The sequence below is a fragment of the Xenopus tropicalis genome, chromosome 7, assembly GCF_000004195.4.
Source record: "Xenopus tropicalis strain Nigerian chromosome 7, UCB_Xtro_10.0, whole genome shotgun sequence".
NCBI lineage: Eukaryota > Metazoa > Chordata > Amphibia > Anura > Pipidae > Xenopus > Xenopus tropicalis.
In genome coordinates this window covers 110,761,997-110,775,119 of record NC_030683.2, presented here as the reverse complement: position 1 = coordinate 110,775,119, position 13,123 = coordinate 110,761,997, and the positions used below count along the sequence as shown (strand labels likewise).

Genomic DNA, 13,123 nt, shown 5'->3' with positions numbered 1-13,123 from the left:
TTTTATGCCTGGTATAGCACGCTTGCAGTGCTGTATAAATAAATACAGTGCAATAAAATTAAATGGAAATTTGAAATATTTTAATTTTGATTATTTTTAAATTCCACTGAAATCTCATAGTATGCAACAGTGTGTACTTTACAGCCACTTGCCCTAGGTACAAGTATTAGATTTAATACATAGTTTGTTTTGATAAAAACAACTGTTTTCCAATAATAGATGTAGAAGAGCACAGACCCCAGCAAGATAAGACAGGTGCTAATATTGTACGGTCTGGGATACGATAACATCAAAGCTTGATAATCCTGAGCAATGATCCTGGCTCCATCAGGCTTTTCAGTCTAGTCTTGTCTCCCTCTGGTATTGTGTGTCACATTGGCACAGCCCAGTCCCCCAGCCAATCACAGGGCGCAGCTACAGAAACCTCATCCATCCTACTGAATTGAATGCATCCTGCTCACAGACAGGAAACACAAAGCTGTACCATCTTGCCTCTTGGATAGGGGAGAGGCTTCCAGAAACACACCGGTAGCCCGAAAAGGTGCATGGAATAACCAAGGTAAGCTTATGATGCACACCACTGACCTGGGGAATACTTATAATATCCCTTACATCCTGCAGTACAGACTTATAACCAGTTCAGACAGGGAGGCCTGGAACATGTTAGCCTGGACCCATATTTATTAGCTTGGGCGCAGAATATAAAGTGGAAAACAATATATAATATTGGCAGTAATGTGCACATTGCATCCTGTAACCGGCGGAGCTGTCCCCGGTGCTGAAGGGAGTCAGACTACATGCAGAGCCGGAAACCTGAGCAGCAGTGTTTATCTGACTGTGAGAGAAAGAGAGATAGCCGGGCATTGTGTTAGTGATACCGACTCCTGCCACCTGACAGGTGATCCCTCTCTGCCGGCTGCTGTACAGCTGTACTAGTAAATGAATAATCCCACTTTGGGGCTGTGTAGGCTGTGTGCTCAAAAGGAATATTTAAAGACACAGTGTTGTTGGTCTAGGACAGGGATCCCCAACCTTTTATGCCTGTGAGCCACATTTAAATGAAAAAAGTGTTGGGGAGCAACACAAGCAGGAAAAATGTTCCTGGGGTGCCAATAAGAGCTAAACCAAAACTTGCCTCCTTACCAGAAATTCAAAAATAAGCACCTTCTTTGAGGCCACGGGGAGCAACATCCAAGGGGTTGGGGAGCAACATGTTGCCCCTGAGCCACTGGTTGGGGAACACTGGTCTAGGACTACTGAATTTCAGCAGGGGATGCTGGGAGTTTACCATCAAATGTAAGACAGCAGGTTAAGATTTCCCTTTCATAGACCAAAAACAGATGATTGTATTTAACTCCAAATCATTCATTAATATTACTATAAATGGATTATTTATGTTATAGGTTTAGAATCAATCATTGCCTGTGGTTGTTGTGTTTGTACTAAGACATCAACTAGTTTCGAACGCTGTACCAATTACTTTTTAATTCACATGGGTCTGGGACAGTTGCCTCCAATTTCTCGATTTGTAATTGAAATCTAAAATATTTATAGCAGGGCAGGGTGTTGCAGATAGGGTATATTCCCTTCATTCCCTTCTGTTATAGAGAATGGGATGAAGAGGCATTAGAGGAGACAAATGGTAAGTGGGAATAGAGGAAACAAAGAGAATCTGGGAGTCTCTGTTGTCATTAGCAGCCACCCCTGGTTCCACTATAAAGCCTCTTGGCTGCTTATCATAGTGGCCGTTCAGAAACATGCACGTGCTTCTTGACACATAATGGAAGCAACTTCTGGGCATATTTACCAAATTACAACATCCATTGTGTTTTTATGGAACATTTTATGCAATTTGCATCTTTAGAACACATCAAAACCATTGGAATATTATCAATTTGTAAATAAAGAGAAATGCAAGTGCCCTATTATTTCTCCAGTTCTATCTCTGCAAAAGAGATGGGGAAAAAAATGAACAGGGCTGTAAAGCCAAATATAACTTTTTACATAATGAATAAATCAAAATTTTATCAATGTTTCAATATACATTAATAGAATTGCAAGCAGTATTAGTCCCTTGTCTACACTGCTGCATCTAAGGGCTTTTGACAGATTAGAAGTTATTAGTGTCGCACTCTTGACGTTTTAGCGTGGCCATAGTCACACATTACTCAACAAATGGCCATATTTAGCCAAAATTACAGAGCTACTGGGTTAGCTCAACCAAGAAAAAGAAAAATAGACCACAGCACTCAGACAATCCTTGTATAGAACAAGCATCCTTTATTGGCAAATGATAAACTGACTTACAAATGAATATAAAACCAGTACTCCATGGCATATTGCTGGCACAAAGTAAAAAAATGTTGTTAGCTGAAACTGTACTCCTTGTACAACTGCCAGAATAAGGATCCCAAAATAATAGCACAGTCACTGCAAAACTATAACTCTCACATGAGTTCACAATTGCTGGACAGAGGCAGCATCTGAAAGTTTTTCTGCCATCAAGGAATAAAACTTTGTCCCTAAAATGCATTTGATGTTGCCCATAGCAACCCATTAGCTATTAGACTTGAACATTTACCTACAAGTTAGAAAACAAAAGCAAAGATCTAGTGAAAAACTCTTGTTTAAAAGAAAGCATGTGCATAAAATAGTGAATAGCAAGATAAAGAATGAAATGCTTTCAAAAAGTAAAGAAAGGAACACATTTTTGACAAATGTGATTTTTAAAAAAATGTAAATATTGTTTATATATTAGCAAATATGTCCCAAAATGTGATATGTCCAATCCCTGGTCTCAAAGACTTAACAGGCTAGGTATTAACATTACTGTCAGTTAAAGATGTAGTGACATAAGAGAAACTCAATGGACCTCCTATCTTCCCATTTTGTTGCCCCCCAAATACCTAGTAAGGTATTACTTTCAGGTAAAGGGGTAATGGCATAACCAAAACCCAGTGTACCTCCCATTGCTCCTTCTTGTTGCCCTCCAAATACCCATGCCTTTCATTACCACCAGTGCCTGAATCCTGTGCCCTTTATCTACCTCTATCTGTCAGCCCCTAGATTGTATAGGGGCTCCTTCCCACTGCCTTTCATTTTTTTTTCAGTAATAAAAGATCCTCTCAGGTCCCAAAGCCAAGGTGCCATTGAGACCCCAGCAGTGGAAGCAAATCTACATTAAAGATGAATGCAGCTCCAAAATGACTTGTGCAGAAAGTGAAGATATAATTGCATTTTCAGCCCCAAAATGATAGTGTTGGTTAGGGTACACTTTTTGACCCTGACAAAGAAGCCAATTTTTAGGATTTAATATGTATTGTTTTTAATGAGTGTGAAATTCCACCTTCACTGATTCCCATCAGTGGAAGTAGCATGGCAGCTCCCACCAGTCTTAATAAATCAAATATGCAGATAACTAAGGCTCCATGCATAGAATAATCAATTACATCTGTATCTATATCCTGACATAATACAAGTCTGACATCCCTATAATATATATACAAGTATGCTATTTCTGTTCTGATATTTTGCCTCTATTTCTGCAGGCGAAGTGATGTTTCTGAGTGAGAACAGCTGAATAATTTCCTTCATACCAAGATGCTAGCCAGGAAAGGACTTCTCCCTGATGAGTTCCTAATCACTCGCCTGGCAGAAGACAGGGCTTCTCATTCCCAGTACAAACTCAAAACCAGGAGGGCACGTTTTGTGGCGAAAAATGGAGCCTGCAATGTGGCCCATAAGAACATTCGTGAGCAAGGCCGATTCCTCCAAGATGTCTTCACCACCATGGTTGATCTTAAGTGGCACCACAGCTTGCTGATCTTCACAATGACATTTATTTGCAGTTGGATGTTGTTTGCCATGGCTTGGTGGCTAATAGCTTTTGCCCATGGTGACCTTGGCCCAAAACGTGGCTCTTTTGTGCCTTGTGTTACTAATATCCAGTCTTTTACTTCAGCCTTCCTCTTCTCAATCGAAGTTCAAGTTACTATTGGATTTGGAGGTCGAATGGTGACTGAGCAGTGCCCTTTGGCCATAACAGTACTCATTATACAAAATATATCTGGTTTAATCATCAATGCAGTCATGTTGGGGTGTATCTTCATGAAAACAGCTCAAGCCAACCGGCGGGCAGAAACACTGATTTTTAGCAAACATGCTGTCATCGCCTGTCGTGATGGAAAGTACCGCTTAATGTTCCGTGTGGGTGACTTGCGGAAAAGCATGATTATCAGTGCTTCCATCAAAATCCAAATAGTGAAGAAGACCACAACAGCAGAAGGAGAAGTCGTTCCTATTTCCCAGGTGGATATCCAAGTTGAAAACCCTGTAGGCACTAATTCCATCTTCTTGGTGTCCCCACTTATTGTTAGCCACACTATTGATGAAAGAAGCCCACTATATACCTTTTCAGCTTATGACCTTTGCAATGAAGATCTGGAGGTGGTGGCCATTCTGGAAGGTGTTGTGGAGACAACGGGTATCACGACCCAGGCAAGAACATCCTACTTACCAGATGAAATACTTTGGGGCCACCGTTTTGTTCCTATCGTCACAGAAGAAGAAGGCAGGTACTCGGTAGACTATTCCAAGTTCGGGAACACTGTCAAGGTGAATGGGCCCCTATGCAGCCCCAAAGACCTAGCTGAAGGTAGATATTGTGGACTGCCTAGAAATGGACAACATTCAAAGCCAAAGAAAAGAAGAGGTGAAAGTCATGGAGCTGGGGAAGCTGGCAGGGAAATTGCTGCAGAAAATCAGTTTATTGATTCAGATTCTTGAAACTTAATGCTTTATTAATTGTTATGTATAGTGTATTACACTGTTATGCCCAGCCTGCGGCCCTTTAGCCTTCTGCTACCAGAGAATGCTGGGAGCTGGGCCTTGAGGGCTGCAGAATGGACATGCCCTGCATTGTTATTTAATGAAAAAGATAAATATTTTCACATACTCTATCATGGCAAAAGCAATTACTAAAGGCTTTTTTTCAGAAGCTAAATAGGGAGCCTGTCCATCCATGCAAGTAAAAGACTGATGTTGAAGCAAAGCAATGAACTGCATTCCCTAAGGTGTGCTCAGTCTCTCCCTGAGTACAGAAACCATTGGTATGGCCTTACTAGAGCGTAACTCACAAGACACTTACAGGAAGTGGGAAGCACTTATTCATTACATGGCATTTTATATGTGCTAATTGCCTGGTAAACCTTAGTCCAAGGTGTCCAGAGACAAATATTTGCAGATCGTAAATGAATACATATCAATGTGCAGTGTTTAACCCCTTGCCTGCTGGGGCTCTTTGTTCTTGCCATGCCGCCGTTGGTTATAGATCCTACCAATAAACCATTTATAACAAGGCAAAGAAAAAGGGCAACTGGTTATCAATAAACTAATTATTATTTGAAATCTATATTTTGTTATCCTTGCTTACAGAAGCAGTGGTGTTTTTGGCAAAGACTGGAGAGTTGGGGCGAAAAAAGGAGGCTGGAGCTCCAATTTAGTATAAACCATTCTGGCTGATTTTTTTCAGATATTTATGCCAGAGATGCCAGCCTCCTGGAGGTGATTTTCAGCAGGTTTTTGGCCATGCCCTGCTATATACCTTGGACACACCTGTTACACCTTCAAACCAGTATCCAGTGTATAAAATTGTGTGACTCCGGGAAGATCTGTGTAAACTGAAAGGCCTGATATGCAGAAGGTTTTACCTTGCCCCTCCAGCATATAGAAACCTTGCCCCTCCAGCATATAGAAACCTTGCCCCTCCAGCATATAGAAACCTTGCCCTTCCAGCAGTTATAGAAACCATTCCCTCCAGCATATAGAAACCTTGCCCCTCCAGTATAAACCTTGCCCCTCCAACAGTTATAGAAACCTTGCCCCCCAGCATATAGAAACCTTGCCCTTCTAGTAGTTATAGAAACCTTACCCCTTCAGTAGTTATAGAAACCTTGCCCTTCTAGCAGTTATAGAAACCTTGCCCCTTCAGTAGTTATAGAAACCTTGCCCCTTCAGTAGTTATAGAAACCTTGCCCCCCAGCATATAGAAACCTTGTCCCTCCAGCAGTTATAGAAACCTTGCCACTTCAGTAGTTATAGAAACCTTGCCCCTCCAGCAGTTATAGAAACCTTGCCCCTTCAGTAGTTATAGAAACCTTGCCCCTTCAGTAGTTACAGAAACCTTGCCCCCCAGCATATAGAAACCTTGCCCCCCAGCATACAGAAACCTTGCCCTTCCAGCAGTTATAGAAACCTTGCTCTTCCAGCAGTTATAGTACCCTTGCCCCTTCAGTAGTTATAGAAACCTTGCCCCCCAGCATATAGAAACCTTGCCCCTCCAGCAGTTATAGAAACCTTGCTCTTCCAGCAGTCATAGAAACCTTGCCCCTCCAGCAGTTATAGAAACCTTGCCCCCCAGCATATAGAAACCTTGCCCTTCCAGCAGTCATAGAAACCTTACCCCTTCAGTAGTTACAGAAACCTTGCCCCCCAGCATATAGAAACCTTGCCCCTCAAGCAGTTATAGAAACCTTGCCCGCCAGCATATAGAAACCTTGCCCCTTCAGTAGTTACAGAAACCTTGCCCCCCAGCATATAGAAACCTTGCCCCTCCAGCAGTCATAGAAACCTTACCCCTTCAGTAGTTACAGAAACCTTGCCCCCCAGCATATAGAAACCTTGCCCCTCCAGCAGTCATAGAAACCTTACCCCTTCAGTAGTTACAGAAACCTTGCCCCCCAGCATATAGAAACCTTGCCCCTCCAGCAGTCATAGAAACCTTACCCCTTCAGTAGTTACAGAAACCTTGCCCCCCAGCATATAGAAACCTTGCCCCTCCAGCAGTCATAGAAACCTTACCCCTTCAGTAGTTACAGAAACCTTGCCCCCCAGCATATAGAAACCTTGCCCCCCAGCATATAGAAACCTTGCCCCTCCAGCAGTTATAGAAACCTTGCCCCCCAGCATACAGAAACCTTGCCCCCCAGCATATAGAAACCTTGCCCCCCAGCATATAGAAACCTTGCCCCTTCAGTAGTTACAGAAACCTTGCCCCCCAGCATATAGAAACCTTGCCCCTTCAGTAGTTACAGAAACCTTGCCCCCCAGCATATAGAAACCTTGCCCCTTCAGTAGTTACAGAAACCTTGCCCCTCAGCATATAGAAACCTTGCCCCTCCAGCAGTTATAGAAACCTTGCCCCCCAGCATATAGAAACCTTGCCATTCCAGCAGTCATAGAAACCTTACCCCTTCAGTAGTTACAGAAACCTTGCCCCCCAGCATATAGAAACCTTGCCCCCCAGCATATAGAAACCTTGCCCGCCAGCATATAGAAACCTTGCCCCTTCAGTAGTTACAGAAACCTTGCCCCCCAGCATATAGAAACCTTGCCCCTCCAGCAGTCATAGAAACCTTACCCCTTCAGTAGTTACAGAAACCTTGCCCCCCAGCATATAGAAACCTTGCCCCTCCAGCAGTCATAGAAACCTTACCCCTTCAGTAGTTACAGAAACCTTGCCCCCCAGCATATAGAAACCTTTGCCCCTCCAGCAGTCATAGAAACCTTACCCCTTCAGCAGTTATAGAAACCTTGCCCCCCAGCATACAGAAACCTTGCCCCCCAGCATATAGAAACCTTGCCCCCCAGCATATAGAAACCTTGCCCCTTCAGTAGTTACAGAAACCTTGCCCCCCAGCATATAGAAACCTTGCCCCTCCAGCAGTTATAGAAACCTTGCCCCTCCAGCATATAGAAACCTTGCCCTTCCAGCAGTTATAGTACCCTTGAGCCCTTCCAGCACCCTCAGACAACTAGCAAATGTGAGATTATGGTAGATTATTATGGTATGCTATTGTACAACTGCACAGTCAGTAATGGACTCCCCATGGTTTATATTATATTTTTATATAATCTGAGTATCCAGTTGGTTGCCCCAGTGGAGGCAAGTTTGTATCTCCATAATTGCCTACCTCAAGTGAAATTCACCCATTCCTGCCTTCTCTCCTCCTTGTTGCCCTGCTGGGGGGAGCTGACACAAACTAGCAGGTTTACCCCCCTCCAGGGATCAGGGTTGCATCCCAGGGACCCCCACAGCCCCTCTGGGGCCCCACCGCCTGCTCACCCAAAGCGAGTCTTCCCCCCCCCCGAGCATGCACTTTACATTTACTTTTGCTGTGATCAGGGGGAGGGAGGGCAGGCTGGGATTGGGTCTGGGTTTTTCCCTGTGTCCCACTGGCCCAGTCCGACCCTGCCAGCAATTCTACCACTTGTGCTCCTTGTCTTTGTAACTTCCTTTACTTAAAGTAAAATTCCACCAAAAATTATTTCTTTTTTCCATAATAAATGAAAATGTAATTCTAAGCAACGTTCCCTTATATATTAATTAAAAAAATAAATGGTTTAAAAGTTATTTGTAAATGTAATTGCTATTGAAAACAGAATCTCTCTGGCTGTTTGTATTCTCTACAATGCGCGTGGGGTCGCCACCTTGTCATTTAACATAATTTTTACTAGGCCATTGTGGTAAAATGGCAGCCAGGTGGCAACCCTAACTACTCATTGTAGTAGCAGAAGCCAGTTAAGAAACAGACCTGGAATAGAACTAAAAAGAAAACCAGTTCTGTTTCAGAAATGAATCACAGAAAAATACACGCTGTCTTTGATTTCTAGGCCGGACCACTGCTTTGCGTTGAGGGGGGAAGGATTATTTACAAACCATGATGCAAGAGTGTCTGAGAGCTGCTTATAAATAAGTGGATTTCTAGTTTATTTTTATTAGTATTTCACTTGCTTTTCCCATTAATAAAACTGTTTTTTTAAATCCGAAACAAGAGTTTTTGTCATATTCTTATTTAACAAAAAGGGCCAGATTCAATTTGGTAAGTACTGTATCTACTTATGTAATTCCAGATTTCCCCAGATAAATCACTGGCGTGCCACTGTTTTCATGTTCTGGACCGATTATCATTGTTATGCTGCAGTTTAGAGTCCAGTATCAGGCTGGACATCCTTGGAATACCTGCAGACAGGGCCACAATTAGGGGAATACAGGGGTACTCCAGTCTGTGGCCCTGGGTCCCCAAGTGAGAAAAAGATGTGATTTGTCAATCTTTCAAAGGGGTTTTGTCAGATCATGGATGGGGTTTACTGTCATAAGGCATGATTGGAGGGGATCAGGAGCTCTGGCTATGCATGGAGCAATTATTTATTTCTCACTGTGGATCCACTCTACTTGTTGGCACAGCCTGGGGGCCCAGGTGACTGGTAGGCTAATAATTAGGGCTATACTATAGGTTCCCATGATTACTTATGGTGGCTTGTCTGCAAAGGTTTTGGTTAAAAGAACTTTGGGCACACAGCATATGGAGTCCACTTTTGGCTTATAGGGACATTGCTTTGAGGGTTACACAGCCAGGGGTCGGACACTTTCCTATTTTTACTGTATTACACACATGCATAGCAGTATCTAAATACCTTTACATAAATTACCAGCCTTCCAAAGTGTCCTTTAGAAAACAAAATATGACATAGAGTTCTTGTATAGGTTGGGGGAGTACCTGACCTTGCACTATAGGAATAAGGTGCATGCCAAGTAGGTCATCTACCCAGGGAATACTTATGGCACGCTCCCTGGCTAGCAGCTTAGGAATCCATGCTCAAGTGATTTGGCATGCTGGGCATGTGACCCTCTTGCATACGTACGCCCTGCGTGCCTGGAAGTGGTAGAATAACATTTCAGTGTATAGGAGTGTAGCTACTTCTCACATACAGACAGGACCTGGAAGCTATTTTAAAAAGCCGGTGCATTAAGGGAAGCTTAAAGGGAAACAGCTAGGAGCCTATTTAGCAAGCTGTGTCAAAACACAGCAGTCACCTCACACTGCTGCAAAAATCTGCCATATTTATCAAAATGGCTATTGATCTGGCATAAGAAATGGCCCCTAGAAAACTGTTGTATAAACAATCACTGTTAGCAAAATACTTGAAGCTGGCCACCTACGTCACAGTCAATCACATTTATCTGATTCACTAAGAATTCCACTGCTTCAATGTACAATTAACAAAGGGGCATTTAGTAGCCATGACAAGTAGCTGCTACTTAGCAGGCCTGGATTTGTGGGGAGGCCACAAAGGCCCGGGCCTAGGGCGGCACAAATTTAGGAGCTGCATGCCGTCCAGTCGCACCAGGGAATGGGTGCAACCCCTGGGTGTCTTCATTAGAAATCCAGCTTGCTACTAAGTAGCTCTGTGTGTCTTCACCCTCAAGGTTAGACCCCCCCAAATGCTTGTCCTTTTATTGGCTCCAATGGGATCATATGACTGTAGCTGGGAGGGGTGTGAGCTACAACATGGAGCTGGCCATTTATTCTGTATAAACTATAGCAAACAAAGGAAATTTGTGCTCTCCACTAAATTTGAAACCATTGAAAGCAAGCAAGATACAGGTAAAACTCAGGATTAGGCCTAAAACCCTACTGGAATCACTTCAGATATAGGCAGCAAGCTAAAGGTGTGACCAAGGGTGTGACAGAAAGTAAAAAACTTCTCAATTGGGGCCATTTATTAACTTTGTGCAGGGCATGTTTATTTGCACATGGTTGCACATATTTTCCCCTAATTGCTTAAATATTGCCTGTCTTTCCTTTTTTGCAAATTTCAATTAGACAAATATTTGCAAATGAGATGAATGCGTGGTCACTGCATGTGAATATAACATTGATGGCAATTTTGTGTACAGTTTTCTCTGACACCAAAGTTGTGGTGTAACTCGTACGCAGAATGTGTGCATAAATATATGCAAGTTGTGATTGTGCCGTATTTAAAAAGCTCTTAAGGACAATTGCAGTGTGAATAAAATATATTACTCTTGCCGGGCTTTTTAGATAAAATTAACATGCACAGGGCTAATTTGTTCTCTGTGGGAATATTTTAGCGCTGTGCTAAATTTGTAAATGGGTGAAATTGTCTACAAAAGTGGCAGAAAGTGGTGAGAAATTGACATGCACAAACAAATGCTCTCCAAATTTTATGGTGCAACATTTGGTGCCCTGATTATTAAATATGGGCCCTCAACCGACCTATCCGACCGGAATCTGGCCTAAAATTGAGCAGATCTTAATCAGGCAGGTTTAATTTTCCTGTTTGATTGGGGACTGCATTGATGTGGTCCTCGGTTCAACATCCCATATATCTGCCATTTTAATTCAAGCATTTGGCCCTAGGTCCAAACAATCGAATTAGCCCAAATTAGCCACCTTCAGTGGGCATATTGGACAAGATCAGGAAAAGATATGCTATCAACCACCCCATGTTATGATTCAATGATCCACTCCAGGTCTTTTTCAAACCTTATTTCAGGTTGTTAACACATTTCCTCTAGAGGGCGATGTTATGTAGTCACATACTAGTGTGCCTAGTATAGTCTGGCCTAGGTTTACAATACAAGCAGTACAAAATTTCTCCTTTATTTAGGATTTTTTCCTGTGCAACCCAGCTGAATGGTTCCCCTATGATTAAATGAAAACAACTTTCTTTTAACACACCATTTTTTTACTTTTTTGTTTGACTTGCCGGTCATTACTGTGCTAATGTTAAGGCACAAGAAGTTCTGCAGGCTATTGTTTTACATAAACACCAGGGAACATATAGAAACTTCAGATGGGGACAGCGGGGTGGTGTGGGGGGCATGCTTTCTTACACAATTTACTAATTTTAGAACAAGACTGTATACTTGTATTAATGTGCTTTATAAAAATATATATATATATATGCCATAGGCAGTCACTATTTATTGTGCCTCTGGGGGGCTGTTTGGGCCTCTGTTTACTCGAAATGCCAGGGCCTATTTTGACTCCCAGTTCAGGCCTAAGACAAATCCTATTTGATCACAAGCCAATTAACTTGCCTATGTTTGGAGTGTGGAAAGCAACAGTCAGAAGGCTATACAGATGTGTATAACACACAAACTATATACAAACTATATACATATACATATTATTATACTTTATAATAATCACGTTCATAATTGGTGATGAACAACTTTTTTCCGTCAGGCATGAATTTTCAGTGAATTTCCATTGGTAAATTGTCTTGCGAAACTTCTGCAAAATTTTGCCACAAAAAGGGCGTGTTGCGTAAAAAAATCCAAATGTTTCCCCAGTTTCACTAATTTTTCCACAAAGCAAAATGAGACAGATTTGCTTATCACTAGTCATAACTGAAATCAGAACCCTAATGGTGCAAGGCAGCAAAAGTAACCCTTGTACCCACACTCTAGATCTTTGAATACGGCTCACAGAGTTGTTACTACCCCCCCCCCTAATATTATGGGAGTTACCAATTCTGTTGGCTCTCCCTCGTCCCTCTATATCATTCCCCAATTTTTATGAAATCTCCCGAAGTCCAGCGGTGAACTCCAGCGCTCATGCACAGTAAGTTTTTCACATGCACGTGATGTCACTTCCGAAAGCGTGCGTGCCATGCGTGCCATTGCAGCGTTTTAGTGTGTGCCACATGGTCCCCCTACAAAAATGTAGAGTAGGTTGACAGCTCTGTGGCTCATTGTTTCACTGTCTCCTAAAGGTGCCCATACACGGGCCGATTGTAGCTGCTGATATCAGTCCCTTGGACCGATTCGACAACTTATCGGCCCGTGTAGGGGAAACAACGACTGACCTGCCCAACCGATATCTGGCAGGTTAAAAAATTCAGTCGGATCGGGGACTGCACCGGCTCGTTGATTTGGTCCCCGAACCGACGGTGCCTATTCCAGTTATAATTTCGTTGTTTGGCCTAAATTCCCCCAATATCGCCCACCCGTAGGTGGGGATATGGGGAGAAGATCTGCTCGCTTGGTGACCTCGCCAGGTGAGCGGATCTTTACATGTATGGCCACCTGAACAGGGAACACAAGTGAATCAATGTCTTGGCAAACAGCTTCCACTCAAATCTGTTAAGGGTTTGGCACTTAGTAATCTGGTCTGTGCCAGTTTTATATGCCCTAACTTTATACACAGCCAGCAGCCCTACCACTGTATAGCTTAGATTCTATGGAAGCAAAGGGGTTAAGAGTTGATCTGTGCATTGTCATTACTCTTGCACTCATTTCCGTCCATGTGACTCA

The 13,123-nt window shown here is 42.7% G+C and overlaps 1 protein-coding gene across 1 annotated transcript; it reads left to right on the top strand.

Annotated features, from left to right (window-relative positions):
• Nucleotides 1–415: 415 nt before the first annotated feature.
• kcnj11 (potassium inwardly rectifying channel subfamily J member 11) lies at nucleotides 416–5,410 on the top strand. The gene is made up of 2 exons (XM_004916278.4): nucleotides 416–559; nucleotides 3,549–5,410. Exon 2 carries the CDS (start codon nucleotides 3,601–3,603, stop codon nucleotides 4,783–4,785), a length of 1,185 nt encoding a protein of 394 aa, XP_004916335.1. The 5' UTR covers nucleotides 416–559; nucleotides 3,549–3,600; the 3' UTR covers nucleotides 4,786–5,410.
• Nucleotides 5,411–13,123: the final 7,713 nt, after the last annotated feature.